The sequence below is a fragment of the Xiphophorus couchianus genome, chromosome 17 (assembly GCF_001444195.1).
Source record: "Xiphophorus couchianus chromosome 17, X_couchianus-1.0, whole genome shotgun sequence".
Lineage (NCBI taxonomy): Eukaryota > Metazoa > Chordata > Actinopteri > Cyprinodontiformes > Poeciliidae > Xiphophorus > Xiphophorus couchianus.
Genome location: NC_040244.1, coordinates 14,720,560 through 14,732,718, shown reverse-complemented (window position 1 = coordinate 14,732,718; position 12,159 = coordinate 14,720,560). Strand labels below are relative to the sequence as shown.

The 12,159-nt window shown below is 41.4% G+C and overlaps 1 protein-coding gene across 2 annotated transcripts in view; it reads right to left on the bottom strand.

The window, feature by feature from the left end:
* Positions 1–5,529: 5,529 nt before the first annotated feature.
* The window catches only part of slc38a4 (solute carrier family 38 member 4), a 30,290-nt gene continuing 23,660 nt past the window's right edge, over positions 5,530–12,159 (bottom strand). For both annotated transcript variants that reach the window (XM_028043494.1, XM_028043493.1), the window contains exons 14-16: positions 10,832–10,976; positions 10,220–10,317; positions 5,530–9,552 (exon numbers count right to left, since the gene is read on the bottom strand). In XM_028043494.1, coding sequence (XP_027899295.1) covers positions 9,448–9,552; positions 10,220–10,317; positions 10,832–10,976 — 348 coding nt within the window. In that variant the 3' untranslated portion in view covers positions 5,530–9,447. The remainder of the gene's footprint in view (positions 9,553–10,219; positions 10,318–10,831; positions 10,977–12,159) is intronic.

Sequence of the window (12,159 nt, the reverse complement as noted above, 5' to 3'; positions counted from 1 at the left end):
ATCAAGAAATTTAATGTGAAGTCATCAAATTCAAAATACTACATTTATCCCAAAGAGAAATTAATAAATATAGATGTGACTAGTTTAATTACAAAATGTTAAAATATAAAATAAAAGATGTTTGAGCTTTTCTTAATTCTGGAGGATATCTATTCAGTTTCCGTTCCTCATGTTAGCCGCTCTTGGACGTGGAGCAGCACCCGTCTTACACCTCTATAAACTCAAGCAGTGTCATTTTCTTCCAGTCTCTGTTCAGTCTCCATGGCAACCAACTCCAATCCTGGCTAATGGATGGTGCTGGTAGTCTGCAACAGTTTTGTTACTGCATCGGGCGCAGCATTGACCCCATCTGGCAGCAGAGCCGCTGCTTTGTCGTCTGGATGGAAGGATGCTAGCTGCCGATCGGCTGGATTCAGACCCAACACCACGAAGGAGAAACTCAGCAAAAGTTTATTTGGGGGTGTACATGTGGTGTGACCACTTCCTTCCAATCATCCATCCACTGTCTGCTACTTATTGGAAATCAGGTCGTGGCGGTAACTGGTCCAGAATACCAACCCAAACCAAAGTTAGCAACATGTACCTTCCAGGCCTAACCCACAGACTCTATGTGGAGATTGTGGACACAGTTCTTGTTTCATTCATTTAGCAACACAAATATAAGCCTTGTTCACAAATATAAGACAGACTGGACTGGATAAACAAACCCCGAGGACTTCCCTGTACAGTTCTACAGGAGTACAGAACTGACCCATGGTCAGCATGAGAAGACAACCTGGAGTGAGACACCCAGAGACTCTGAGAAGTGTGATCCCTTCACATGTAGAACAGTGCTATAAATAATCCAGCCATTTAGCAAATGAGCCAACATTAGCAGTCGAAAGAAGTGACAGTTGCTTTCTGAAGTGCAGCTTGAAGCTGTGATCAGCTAAAGGTTCTGCTGCCTATAGTCAGTATGAACAACCTTTAAATGTCCCATTATTTAGTAATTTAACGATGGAAGATCATTAGAACAGACTAAAAGATGGTCTTTACCACTCTACGGTAGTCCACGCAAACAACTACCGTCAAGAAATTCCCTTTGGTTGGACTTGCTGTTAGTCCTGGACAAAAACAACACAAACATGCAAAGAGTTGCTAACCGCAGGTAAGACAACCAATAGCCTCTAAACACAACCCTTCTTCAAATAAAGAACAAACCCTGAATCATCCCTATGAGATCACGTCTTAACCATGATGCTAACCCTGTCATTGTTTCTATTACATGTTACCATCTATGTGAACAGACTGAAGAGTGTGTACTTGGGACTGGATGCAGCAAACACATTTGATAACTTTCTTCGTCCGCCTTGCGTCCAAACACGTAGCAAATGCTTAAAACCTTCGCTGAAAGGCTTCGGATGCAAAATGACTCAACTTTGATGCGGAATTGGAATAAATCCACCTGAAAAGTTTATTGAAGAAAGACTTAAGGACCCACATCTGTCATGACGCCAAATGGAGATCATGTGAGACACACTTAAGCTGTTTAACTCTGTTGACCAAAACCGCGTGGTCCTTAAAGATCCAGACAGGTCAGAGCTCTGATCTCTGTGTGTATGCGTCAGGCTGAGTGGTTGTTCTGTTACACCTGGATGTGGTTTCTCTCACCATGTTGACATCTCTGCCGCTGCGTGAGTCGAGTCCCGTCCAGCACCTTGCAGTCAGAGCAAATCAAAGAGCCAACTTGGATGGCGGACACTTTACAGTGTTAGAAGGAGGGCTGGTCAGTCCAAAAGAACTTGGTGTACTGCCAACGTATTAAACGTTTCCCTTTGGTCACATATGTAGATATTTATGTCATAAAATTTGCCTGTTTTTTTTTCAAACATTAATTTTTATCCCTCTGGTTCCAGAGGGAATGGCTTGTGTCACCCGATGACAAAATTGTTCCAGTCTGGCTGTAAAAATAGTTTGACAACTTGGACATAAAACTGACAGCTTGACTGAAAATGGCAACAGTCCTTCAGCAGAAAGCGAGACGTGTTTTCTAGACAGTAGGTAAGATACGTTTGTGTTAAAGTCATGGGAGAGTACATCATCTGTTTACACGATGGAATATTTAAATTAAAACTGGCTTTGAAAGCAAAGTTGTGTCTTTTTAACATCAGATTGATCCAGGTGCCTGCGTACGGTAGGTTTTACAGGCTGGACCTTCTGGCACTGCGTTAATTCATTTGGTCCAGATTTTATGTAGCAGACAGGGACTCATTGGTTTCATTTGGTTAATATAAATCTAGGCAAGGAAAAATCTCACATGGGATTCATCAAGGCTCCCTTCTCAGACCACTTTTGTTCAAAATCTTGCACTTTGCTGACGACACACAATTTTCCATTTTTCCATCAATACTGGGTCACAGCCGATTCCGATCTCTGATTTCAGGGTGTTCATGATATTGAGTTGATAGACCAGTGTCAGCTTTAGCTTAATACAGAAAAAATCTGAGGTCAAGATATCTTTGGTTTCAAAGCTGCAAAGTTACAGTTCAGATTGACACTGCACTTGAAAATCTAACTAAAACCCAGGACCATAGGGAAACCACGGACAGTACGGCCTAGCGTAAACGAACCTGTTGAGAAGTGCCTCAATATGTAGACGGCTCAAACCTGGAGGAAGATTGATTGCTGGAATGAAGAACAGGTGAGTCTCCTTAACAGAATGTGGAACAGCTGTGAGGAAGGATGAGACGTAACGCAGAGCTGTGTAAACATTACACACTTAGTGACAGAATCTAAAACTAAACCGCCCACTGACAACGAAAAATGACTGAAAGTAAGATTGAAAGCTTCCTCTGCGATCAGTTTAGGAAAGAGTCTTGAAAGAATTTTAAGGTTCTGATCCGTCTTTCAGCTTTTAGCATCTCTGTTCTTGACAGGAATACAAGTCCTCTCACTTTTTAAAATTATATGATGACTGCAGTTTGTAGAATTGGTGCTGCTGAGAATTTTTTCCACACAGACAGTAGGTTAGTAACGGTGACTTTATTCCTGGAATTTACCCCCCGTACAGAACAGCCCAGTTAATCCTAATAAAAAGAAGATTTGGGGGATGAAGGGAGGAAGAGAGAAGGAGTGGTGTGTGTGTGTGTGTGTGTGTGTGTGTGTGTGTGTGTGTATAGGTTGGAGTCAAAGAGGTCAGATGAGAAATAAAGACAGCCAACTACTGGAATCAGGAAAAGAGAACAGCGCCGATCTGCTGGTCTTTCGTCACAAATGCGACACCAGACAAGTTTTAGTTTGATCCAAATGTTTTGTTAAAAACAAAGTTAAAAATCTAAACGCCACATATTGCCAGTCCATTCAATAAACAGTCATTTTCACTTCACATGGGAAAGTCCAAACAGATGAACAGCGACAAAGCTTTGCAGTACCGTTCATCCACCTTGAACTTTTCACATTTTGTCACATTCCTTCCACAAACTACAATGTATTTGATTAGGATTTTGTTCGACGGCCCAACAGAATGCAGGGCATCGCTGGTGTTTTTCCAAATATGTGTTGTAGGTTTTTAACAGTAGTTTGGGATCAGTTGGTTCTGATCTGGAGGAGTCAAATTTGTTTCACTCATTAATGAATATTTGGGAAAAACAGAGTGGTTATACAATTTTCCTGATTTAACTGGGACATTACGAGGAAGTGTGAAATATCTAGAGTAGATGCAGGATGCAGACAATGCCTGGGTTTCCATTGACCATTTTAACTACGCAAATTGGAATTACAAAAAATAAATCCACCCAATGGAAACACAACAAGTTCAAAAGAAAAAAAATATCTCATGTTTTTTGACAAAACGTTTTGGCCCTGAGGTTGAGGTGTTTTTTTTTATTGGCCATGTTGAAATTAGTGAATTGCTGAAAACTGCAACGAAATCACTTTCTCGCGTCACACCAGCCACATGACCAACAACGGGATGTTACTACTGATGGGAACGACGAAGAAGACGACACGGAGTTTCTGAATGACTGAATGGCAAACCTATTAATATGTGATTTTAATCGTTTCTTACTTAATGTAAGCAATGCAATTAAAGATTAATACCATGAAGGGACGTACAGTAACTCTTCAGCATTCCAGAGAAGCATGTTGTGTGGGAGCGGCACTTTCCTTTTAGCTTTGGTGACACATGGAAGAAGCATCGTGCTTCGAATTTAGAGACTCAAGACAATGATTAGGAATCCTCTCATAAGCAATAAAAATAAGGAGGTTCCACATTCTGTCAACACGTACAGAACTGTAAAAACTAATCGTCCTCTCAAAGATTTATTCTATTTTTGTTTTGTTTTGTTTCAAAGAATCGAAATACCGTTCACACTGGTTCACACTGGGTGCAGTCTGAGCAGGACAGTGGGCTCGGTGGTAACGTGCTCTAAACGTAGTAGCAAGATGTACCACCTTTGGTGTCTAGAATAAAGTCAATCTATATCAAAAAAACAAAAACAGCTTAAATCTGAAAGGGAGGAAATATTTCCATAGCATCGCATCTACAAAATCCTTTTAGGCAAACCTAAAGGCGAGCCTGGCGATTCTCCAAATGTGGGCCTTTCAATTCCAGCAGCGGGGACAGGACATATCATATGGGACAGGACATATCATATCATGTCCCGTCATCTAAAGGACAGCTGCTGGTGCAGCAGCTCCGGCTGAGACCGGATCGTCGCTGGCTGAGACGTCCAGCCGCGTTCGCGTCGCAGAAATCTTGGCTCCAGACAAAGCCTGGCGGTGACCCACTAACTGAAATAGAAACGCACTTCAGGTGTGGAGACTCGGGGTCCAGGGGGGAAGGAGCCGTTAAATGGTTAGCAACGTGGCGCAGCACATGAGACGAGGTGTTCCGGTGAAAGAGAAACCCTGCACCTGTTTTTTATTTTTTTTTTAAAGTTCAAACTCAACTTTGCATAATTCCTCTGGAATTATCATTACCTTAAAAGACACCCATTAATATTTGCAGAATTTGCTGCAAAGTTAAGCTTTGAAATAACTGCCGTAAAATGAACGGACGGGTTCTGGAAATGCAAACGATGACTAGAGATCCCTGAAGTTTTTACATCTGTTGCTGAAAGATGGATAAGGTGGGATTTTTAGTTCTTTCAATCGAAGTTCCATATTTCTATAGATTTACGCAAACATAAAGTGATTGGCTTTTTCACTCTGTGGTCTTACAACTTCAACGTTTTTAATAAGGATTTCTAGAAACCTTTTAAAGAACAGCTGTTCATGTATTTATTGACATTGAATTGTTGAAATTTTGCAATGGAATTTATTTAGGGGTACACAGTATATAGGGAGTTGAATTAAAACAAAATGACTCAGGTTTTGATACTTTTATTTGTAAAAAATCTGCTGCAAACCATCTACCAGTAGTCCCTCCGATCCCAGGTACAAACGAGAAAGTTCCGGTGATAATTTAGAAAATCTTGTCAGACCCTGTATTTATAATCTAAGCTGTCATTTCTTTATATAAGCAACAACCACATAAAAAAAACAAGACGGTTTTATTTTTCTTATCACATTTTATTCATCGTAATGAAACAGCATCACAGATACAAAAAAACAAACAAACAACAATAAAACACTCTCTAAGTAAATTACAAATCTGAATGTTTAGCCTGATCCACAGGGAGTAAAGACACTGGGAACAGTAAAAACATTGAGCCAGTGCTTCTCCGTGCCTGAGGGTCCGTAGAAAACCAAGGCCGAGGCGGTTTTGTTCACCCTTCCCTCGAATCAGCGTTCGCTGGTGTCTGCTTTAGAAAAAGCACGAGGAGGCAGTTTGTCTGTGCCAGCACAAAATGCGTCCGTCTGTACAGCATAGGCTGAGGTAAAATTCTTCGACGCAAACGTGTGTGGGGGGAACAAATGAATCCAGACCGCGAACCTGAGATACTTAGAGGGTCAATGTGTAGTGTGGATAGTTATACTTCTTCGTAAGACGACCCAACCTGAGGAGGCGATGAGTCTCTTACATTTAACTGAGGTCAAAAAACATTCGTAAGACCAATACTGAACATTCATTGCACTTCTTCAATAACAAAGGCACCGTTGCTTTATCAGGCTAAGAAATGCTTTGATTCAAGTAAAGTTATACAAAATGAAACTTCACCAAAGATGTTTCTAGGACAGCACTGATACACATTGCAAGCCTCAGTAAGATGGGACCTTCAGCTACGAACGATTGTCGGCGGGGAGTTGAAATATTGTTGTGCATTTTTGATAACCTGAGGTAAAAAAGAAATTATTGTCTTGCTTTCATGATTTAGCTTTATTGAACCCGGAGCAAAAACTGAACTGCCTTAATTCTGATGTGTTTTGAGAAAAATAATGCTACTGTGATCCAATAGATGTTCTGATCCGAAAAGGTCACGCTAAAACATGAGAATATGTATGTAAGGAGAAAACAGTCGACAAATGTACAAGCATCACGTAGAGAGAGAGAGAGAGAAAAAAAAAAAGCGAGCTACTGTCATACAGCAAGAGAACAAAAAAAGGCTAACACTCATCCACATTTATATAATAATATATATACTAAAAACAAATGATTGTAAAAGGCTTCTCAAGTACAACCCCCCACAACCCACTCAGCGGCGATGAATGTCGGTGTACCATAAAATAAAGATTATTTACACAGCATGTACAATTGTCCAAAAAAAAGACCACGTTTGTAATCCAAAAACATGCACATAATACACTATTTCATTTGAAATATCTATTTGCTTCACGTACATAGATCCACAAAGGATCTATAAATGTCCACTTTGGCAGGGGTGTGTTCGAAACACGCAGCGGCACAACGACTGACGGGGGAATCAGGCGAATCCGAGCTTCTCATGTCGTCACCAGCTACTTTACAAAAGGCACGCGTTTCAAATGCCAAAAATATAGAGAATTAAAAAGTATCCGAAAGGCACAATTTAGGTCTCCATTTTAAAATGTAGGTAACAGACATTTAAGGCATTTGTAACAACGAATTGCTGAATAGTAACAAACTTTAGCTTAGCGACTGAACACTGTTGTTAGCCAAATAGTGAGTGACCCAGGTACGTTTTAACATGTCACTTCTCTTGAAATATCAGTTTAAAGAACAGCCATGTTGTGTTTCAGAGAAATAAAAACTATATGTTGTTCAATTTGTAGCTAAAATGAAGGCAAAAAGACCAAAATGTCTTGCATTTATGAGCTAGATATTCAGCTAGCAGCCAGAGATGGTTGAGCTAGCATAGCTGAAATGGAAAAATCCTTTAGAAACAAATGTGATATTGAGGTTTAGCAATTTGGGGAAACGGATACTGATTACTTTAGAAATGTATAACATTAATTTTAAATTTCTAACCCTCCCGCCCCCAAACATTTTTTGTTGTAAAAAAAGTACATTTGAGAAAATATAAAATAGTTTTGTGTGTAAACAGTTGATTTATTGCCAAGGATCAGCAAGTAGCTGTTACATTAACTTCATATGCAGCATTTTCATAAGAGAGCTTTGCATAGCCACATGAATGACTTTCCATATTTATAAAAGCATAAATATAAAATGAAATGAGCAACAGCCCAATATCTGTGTAAGTGTATTGGCTTTAAATGGATTCACGATACCATTGCTAAATTAGGACGATGTTGTAATTTGACATTTAGACGTTGTGTTTGTTCACTTTTGTCCAAATTATTGATAACTGGTGATTATTGGGGGTTTTAAAATTAAATGCTTTGGGACAGTCAATGTTATTTGTAGCCTTTGATAATGATGGAAAAGACAATTGCAAATCAAGTTACTCCTTAAAAACCGATTTAGTACAAAAGCATTACAAAGACATTTACCAAACACCTACTGGTTAGCATGGCACTTACTTTGACTATAACTGACTGTAACAGACATTATTACTACGTTTAAATCCTTCACTACTTTCTCTAAAAGTTGTAGTTCATTGGCTTGACTTGGAAATAATTCAATCTGAAGTGTGAAATTTAAAAATGTAAGAAGTTTTTTTAACGGCCTTCACATACATTTGATCTGCCCCCATTTGTACAGTTTTCCTCTCAGTTGAACCACAATGTTGTGTTGCTGTACAGCTTCCACCTCGAATCTGAGGCTAGAAAAATATCTTTCTCCAGTTCTTCCGAGTTGGGAAAAACAGCCTGACTGGACCACATCTTGAAACTGTAATTACATCAGTCACCGGATTTAAATCAATGTGGCCGCCTCAAACATATAACGGGTATCTAGCTAAAGTAATGAGCTTTCCTTGGCTCTGACGTCATTTCCAAATCCGAGCTCCAATTTCTAGAAAAGCCAGTCGGCCGCCAGCCTAACGTCAGCAGGTAGCCGCAAACTTGACTACAAATGTAGCATTCACATGATAAAGGTTTGAACTGAGAGTTACGATACAAATATGCAACAAGAGTAGAGAATAGAAGTTACGGATATTTAGAGAAACGATTTCAGCTTTCGCTGATGAAAACTCTTAGCTGCCTCTGGATGTTTCAGCTAACTCTGTGTAAAAGTAACAAGAGATTCTCCATCCAGCAGTCTAGCCCTACTTTATGTGTCTCATAGGTTATTCCAGCAGGCATGTTGTTTGAAAATGATCGTTCGTCTTCGTTTTCACCTGAACAGCAGAGAACTCTGATAGGTCGCCTGAGATATGTACAATGCTACTTAATGCAGTAGCTACAGGTGATTATGTACCTCCGTCTCCTCCATGTTCAGAGTTCTGTATGACAGCAATACTGAAAGCACCTTCTTGTACGCAGCTGGTCAAGACGATCGTCCCTGACGAATGCAGACTTTGGCAAGGTTTCTGATTTGTTATTGTTTTTAATCAATTTAAGTGGGGGGGAAAAAGAAGATGATTTTTCCGCTTAACCGTCTTTGTTGATTAATTTCATGGACAGTAGCTTAAAGAAATACATGTGTGCATATTTTTTATACGAGTGGAGGCGTCTACTGCATCTCCACATAAAGTGAAAAGTAATCCAAGTGCTTGTTTGTCATGGGTGACGACACACTCCATTTGTAAATGTAGCTTAATTTCAGAAGGAGGAGGAGAACGGCGGGAAACGCCGTTGCCTTTTCCAGCCCTGCGGTCCAATCACAACGCTGCTCTTCAAAGTGAAAGATTTGCTCAGCATCTTCACAGCTGGAAGTACGATATCTTCATCGCGATGATGATTCCAGACCGCCTGTAACGGCGTATTTACGTCAAAGTCTGAAGTTGTTACATTCTAACGTACAAAAGAGGGAAAAAAAAAAAAAAAGTCCTCCAAATGATGTTCTGAGGATGCAGAGAATCCGGTCGATACGCTGGAGATTGTCTGAATAATTCAGTCGAGGGAAGTAACGAAGATTGTGGTGTGGTTGGGAAAGGATGGCTGCTGCTGTCTTAGATATAAATCCGAACGTGAGAAGGAGGGGGGTCTTTAGTGGGCGTGGCTGGTGCCGGGTGGGTGATGGATCCAGTCGAGAACGATAAGAAACAAGCTGCCAATCATGAAGACCACCCCCACGGCCAGGAAGACCGCCGCCTGGAGGGAGAGAGAGAGACGGGAACAAGAAGGAATTCTGGGTAAGGAGGCAATAAACCGGGGTCGCCTGGAGATGTATTGACTTTTGGTCAACTCAAGTTTATTAGCATAGCACATTCGGCAACAAGGCAGTTGCTTTACGCCATAAAAACATCATACAGTCATCAATTATGAAACAAACAATAAACAACACATTTTGTCAAATGTTGTCTAATGTAGGAACTAAGTGTTTTGGGTGTTTTCTGGAGGTCTGTTCCAGATTTGTGGTGCATAGAAGCTGAATGCTGGTTCTCCATGTTTGGTTCTGGTGATGCAGAACCAGAACCTGAAGACCAGAGAGGTCTTGAAGTTTGATACTGTCCTAGAACTCAATGTGACTAAAGATAAAGACTTCTCTAGATCTCAGTCTTCGAGTCCTGGGAATGTTCTTCAGGCGACAGAAGGCCCAGTTTGTTACTCTCTTTATGTGGCTCTGAAGGTTCAGGTCTGAATCGATCACTACTTCCAGATTTCAGGCCTGATCTCGAGTTTCTATCTGAAACAACTGAAGGTGTGCGCTGACTCTAGAACGCTCCTCTTCAGGTCCAGAGACAATAACATCAGCCGTGGTGGAGAAAGACAGAGAGCTTAGAAGAGGAGAACAAACCTAATGGCAGTGCAAACTTACCGAAACCTTCTGCCAGGAGTTGTATGGTAACGACTTAACCAGGCGGAGGTAGAAGGCAGCAGGAAGGATGAAGATGAGCATTGTAGCTGCAGAAGCACCTGCAAATAGAGGGGAAGAAGGGCTCATTAAAGCACTCAATACCTGGTTGCACTCAACAGGTTGCAATTTATGGTGAGTGAGGACTAGAATTTTCTTCATATTGTGCGCTGACAATACATAGTTTACTATTTGATTGCAGGTTAGGTTGCAGTAGTTTTCCCGTTGCTTCAGCAGATATCTCTTTACTGCCTAACTGCCTGCCCTCCTACAGAATGTGCCCTATTAGGTATTGAGTGAGCAAGCAGAAAAGATGGCAAAATGCTCGTCCTGCCAGGCTAAAAATGCAGCGAGGACAGTCATGACTCGCAGAGCGAGACCCTTGACGATTTAGGTTGAGGCTCTTCCTGCTGTAAGCAAAAAAAAAAGTAGGGCACTTCTAAACTTCTCAGAGTACAGGAGGTTTAAATGACTCGGTTATATTTAGCGTTGAGGTGTCGACCGTCTGCCGTCGGCAGCTTCATGTGTCCACCGGACTGAAAAGACTAAGAAAAGAAACCGTGAGTCAGGACTTACCGATGAAGCCAAAGATGTCCCTGATTGTGGGAACGAAGATGACCAGCATGTTGTTGAAGGCCAGGATGAGCGCGGCGATCACCAAGTGGCGGGTCCAGCTGAAGTCACGGCCCTTGAAGAGCAACGTGGTGATGGAGGAGCGGATCTGAGAGGAAACAAGCCACGAGCGTTTAGGGGTTGCACTTGATTGCCGCACCTAGAACTTTACAGATCCATCTGACATGAAGGAGGCTTCGCAAACACAAACGCGAACTGTAACGTGTTTTAGGCTGCGTTCACACTGTAAGCCGTAACATTCAGTTCCAATTTTTTGTGAATTTATTTTCAGAAATAAATGCCACTTGTATGAGATCAAGTGTGTGAACCTGAAACAACTTAAAAGCGTCAAGCATGTGCAGTAGAGGACACAGTAGTGTCAAAGGTAGCGAACGCGCTCAGTGTTTGCAGAAGTAAATATGGACAGTAACGGTGGACTGTATGTTGTGATTTTAAAGTTGTTGTCAAACCAGAAACATCACATTAACAAATTAAATCTCAGCATTGTCCAACATGGTTGTTGTTTTTCTTCCTGAATGCAGAATAGTGACATTTGTCGAGTGTCAGTGACAAACAGGTCGGATGAACGCTCCCTGTACCTACAAACACAAGGTCACATTTGAAAAGATCGGATACGTGTTATGACTGAGGACCACATATCCAAGCGGTCGGGTTGCATTTGTAAAATATTCGATCTGTGTTGTTCAGCCTGTCATCAAAAGATCAGATAAAGGTCGCACAAGGGCAAAAGGTTCAGATTTTGGTCACTTCAGGCTGCAGTGTGACAGTAGCTTGCATCCCAACTCTTCAAGCTTTTTCACATTAGACCTGCAAACCTTAACGTCTTTAATGAAGGGTTGATGTGCCAGACAAACACGGTGCCTCATTGGTAGCATGCATCTATATTTAGACCCCTCTTCTGCCAGCCTTGTGACTTTCTTCCTTCAAAACAGACATTACAATAATGTTCCCTTTCTCAGACTTGGTGTCTCAGGGTATGTTCCTGAACTGGGTGTGTTTAAGAAAAGACGGGAGGTAAAGCAGCAGATCCCAGCTAAGACACCTTTTTGCTGGTTAAGCCTCCTCACTGGGGGAAAGGTTGTGGGGATCAGGAGAAACCCGAGGCACAGTGGATTGGCGGGTCACGGGGGGAAAGGTAGAAAGGAAGTGGCGTTTTATCTCCCGCGGCGCAATGGGACTATGAGGTTGCATCAGCCACCAGTGAGAAAAGGGCGGGCTAAGAATGCGGGGAGGAGTTGCTGTTGGCAGTTTTCATTCTTACTCATTGTTCT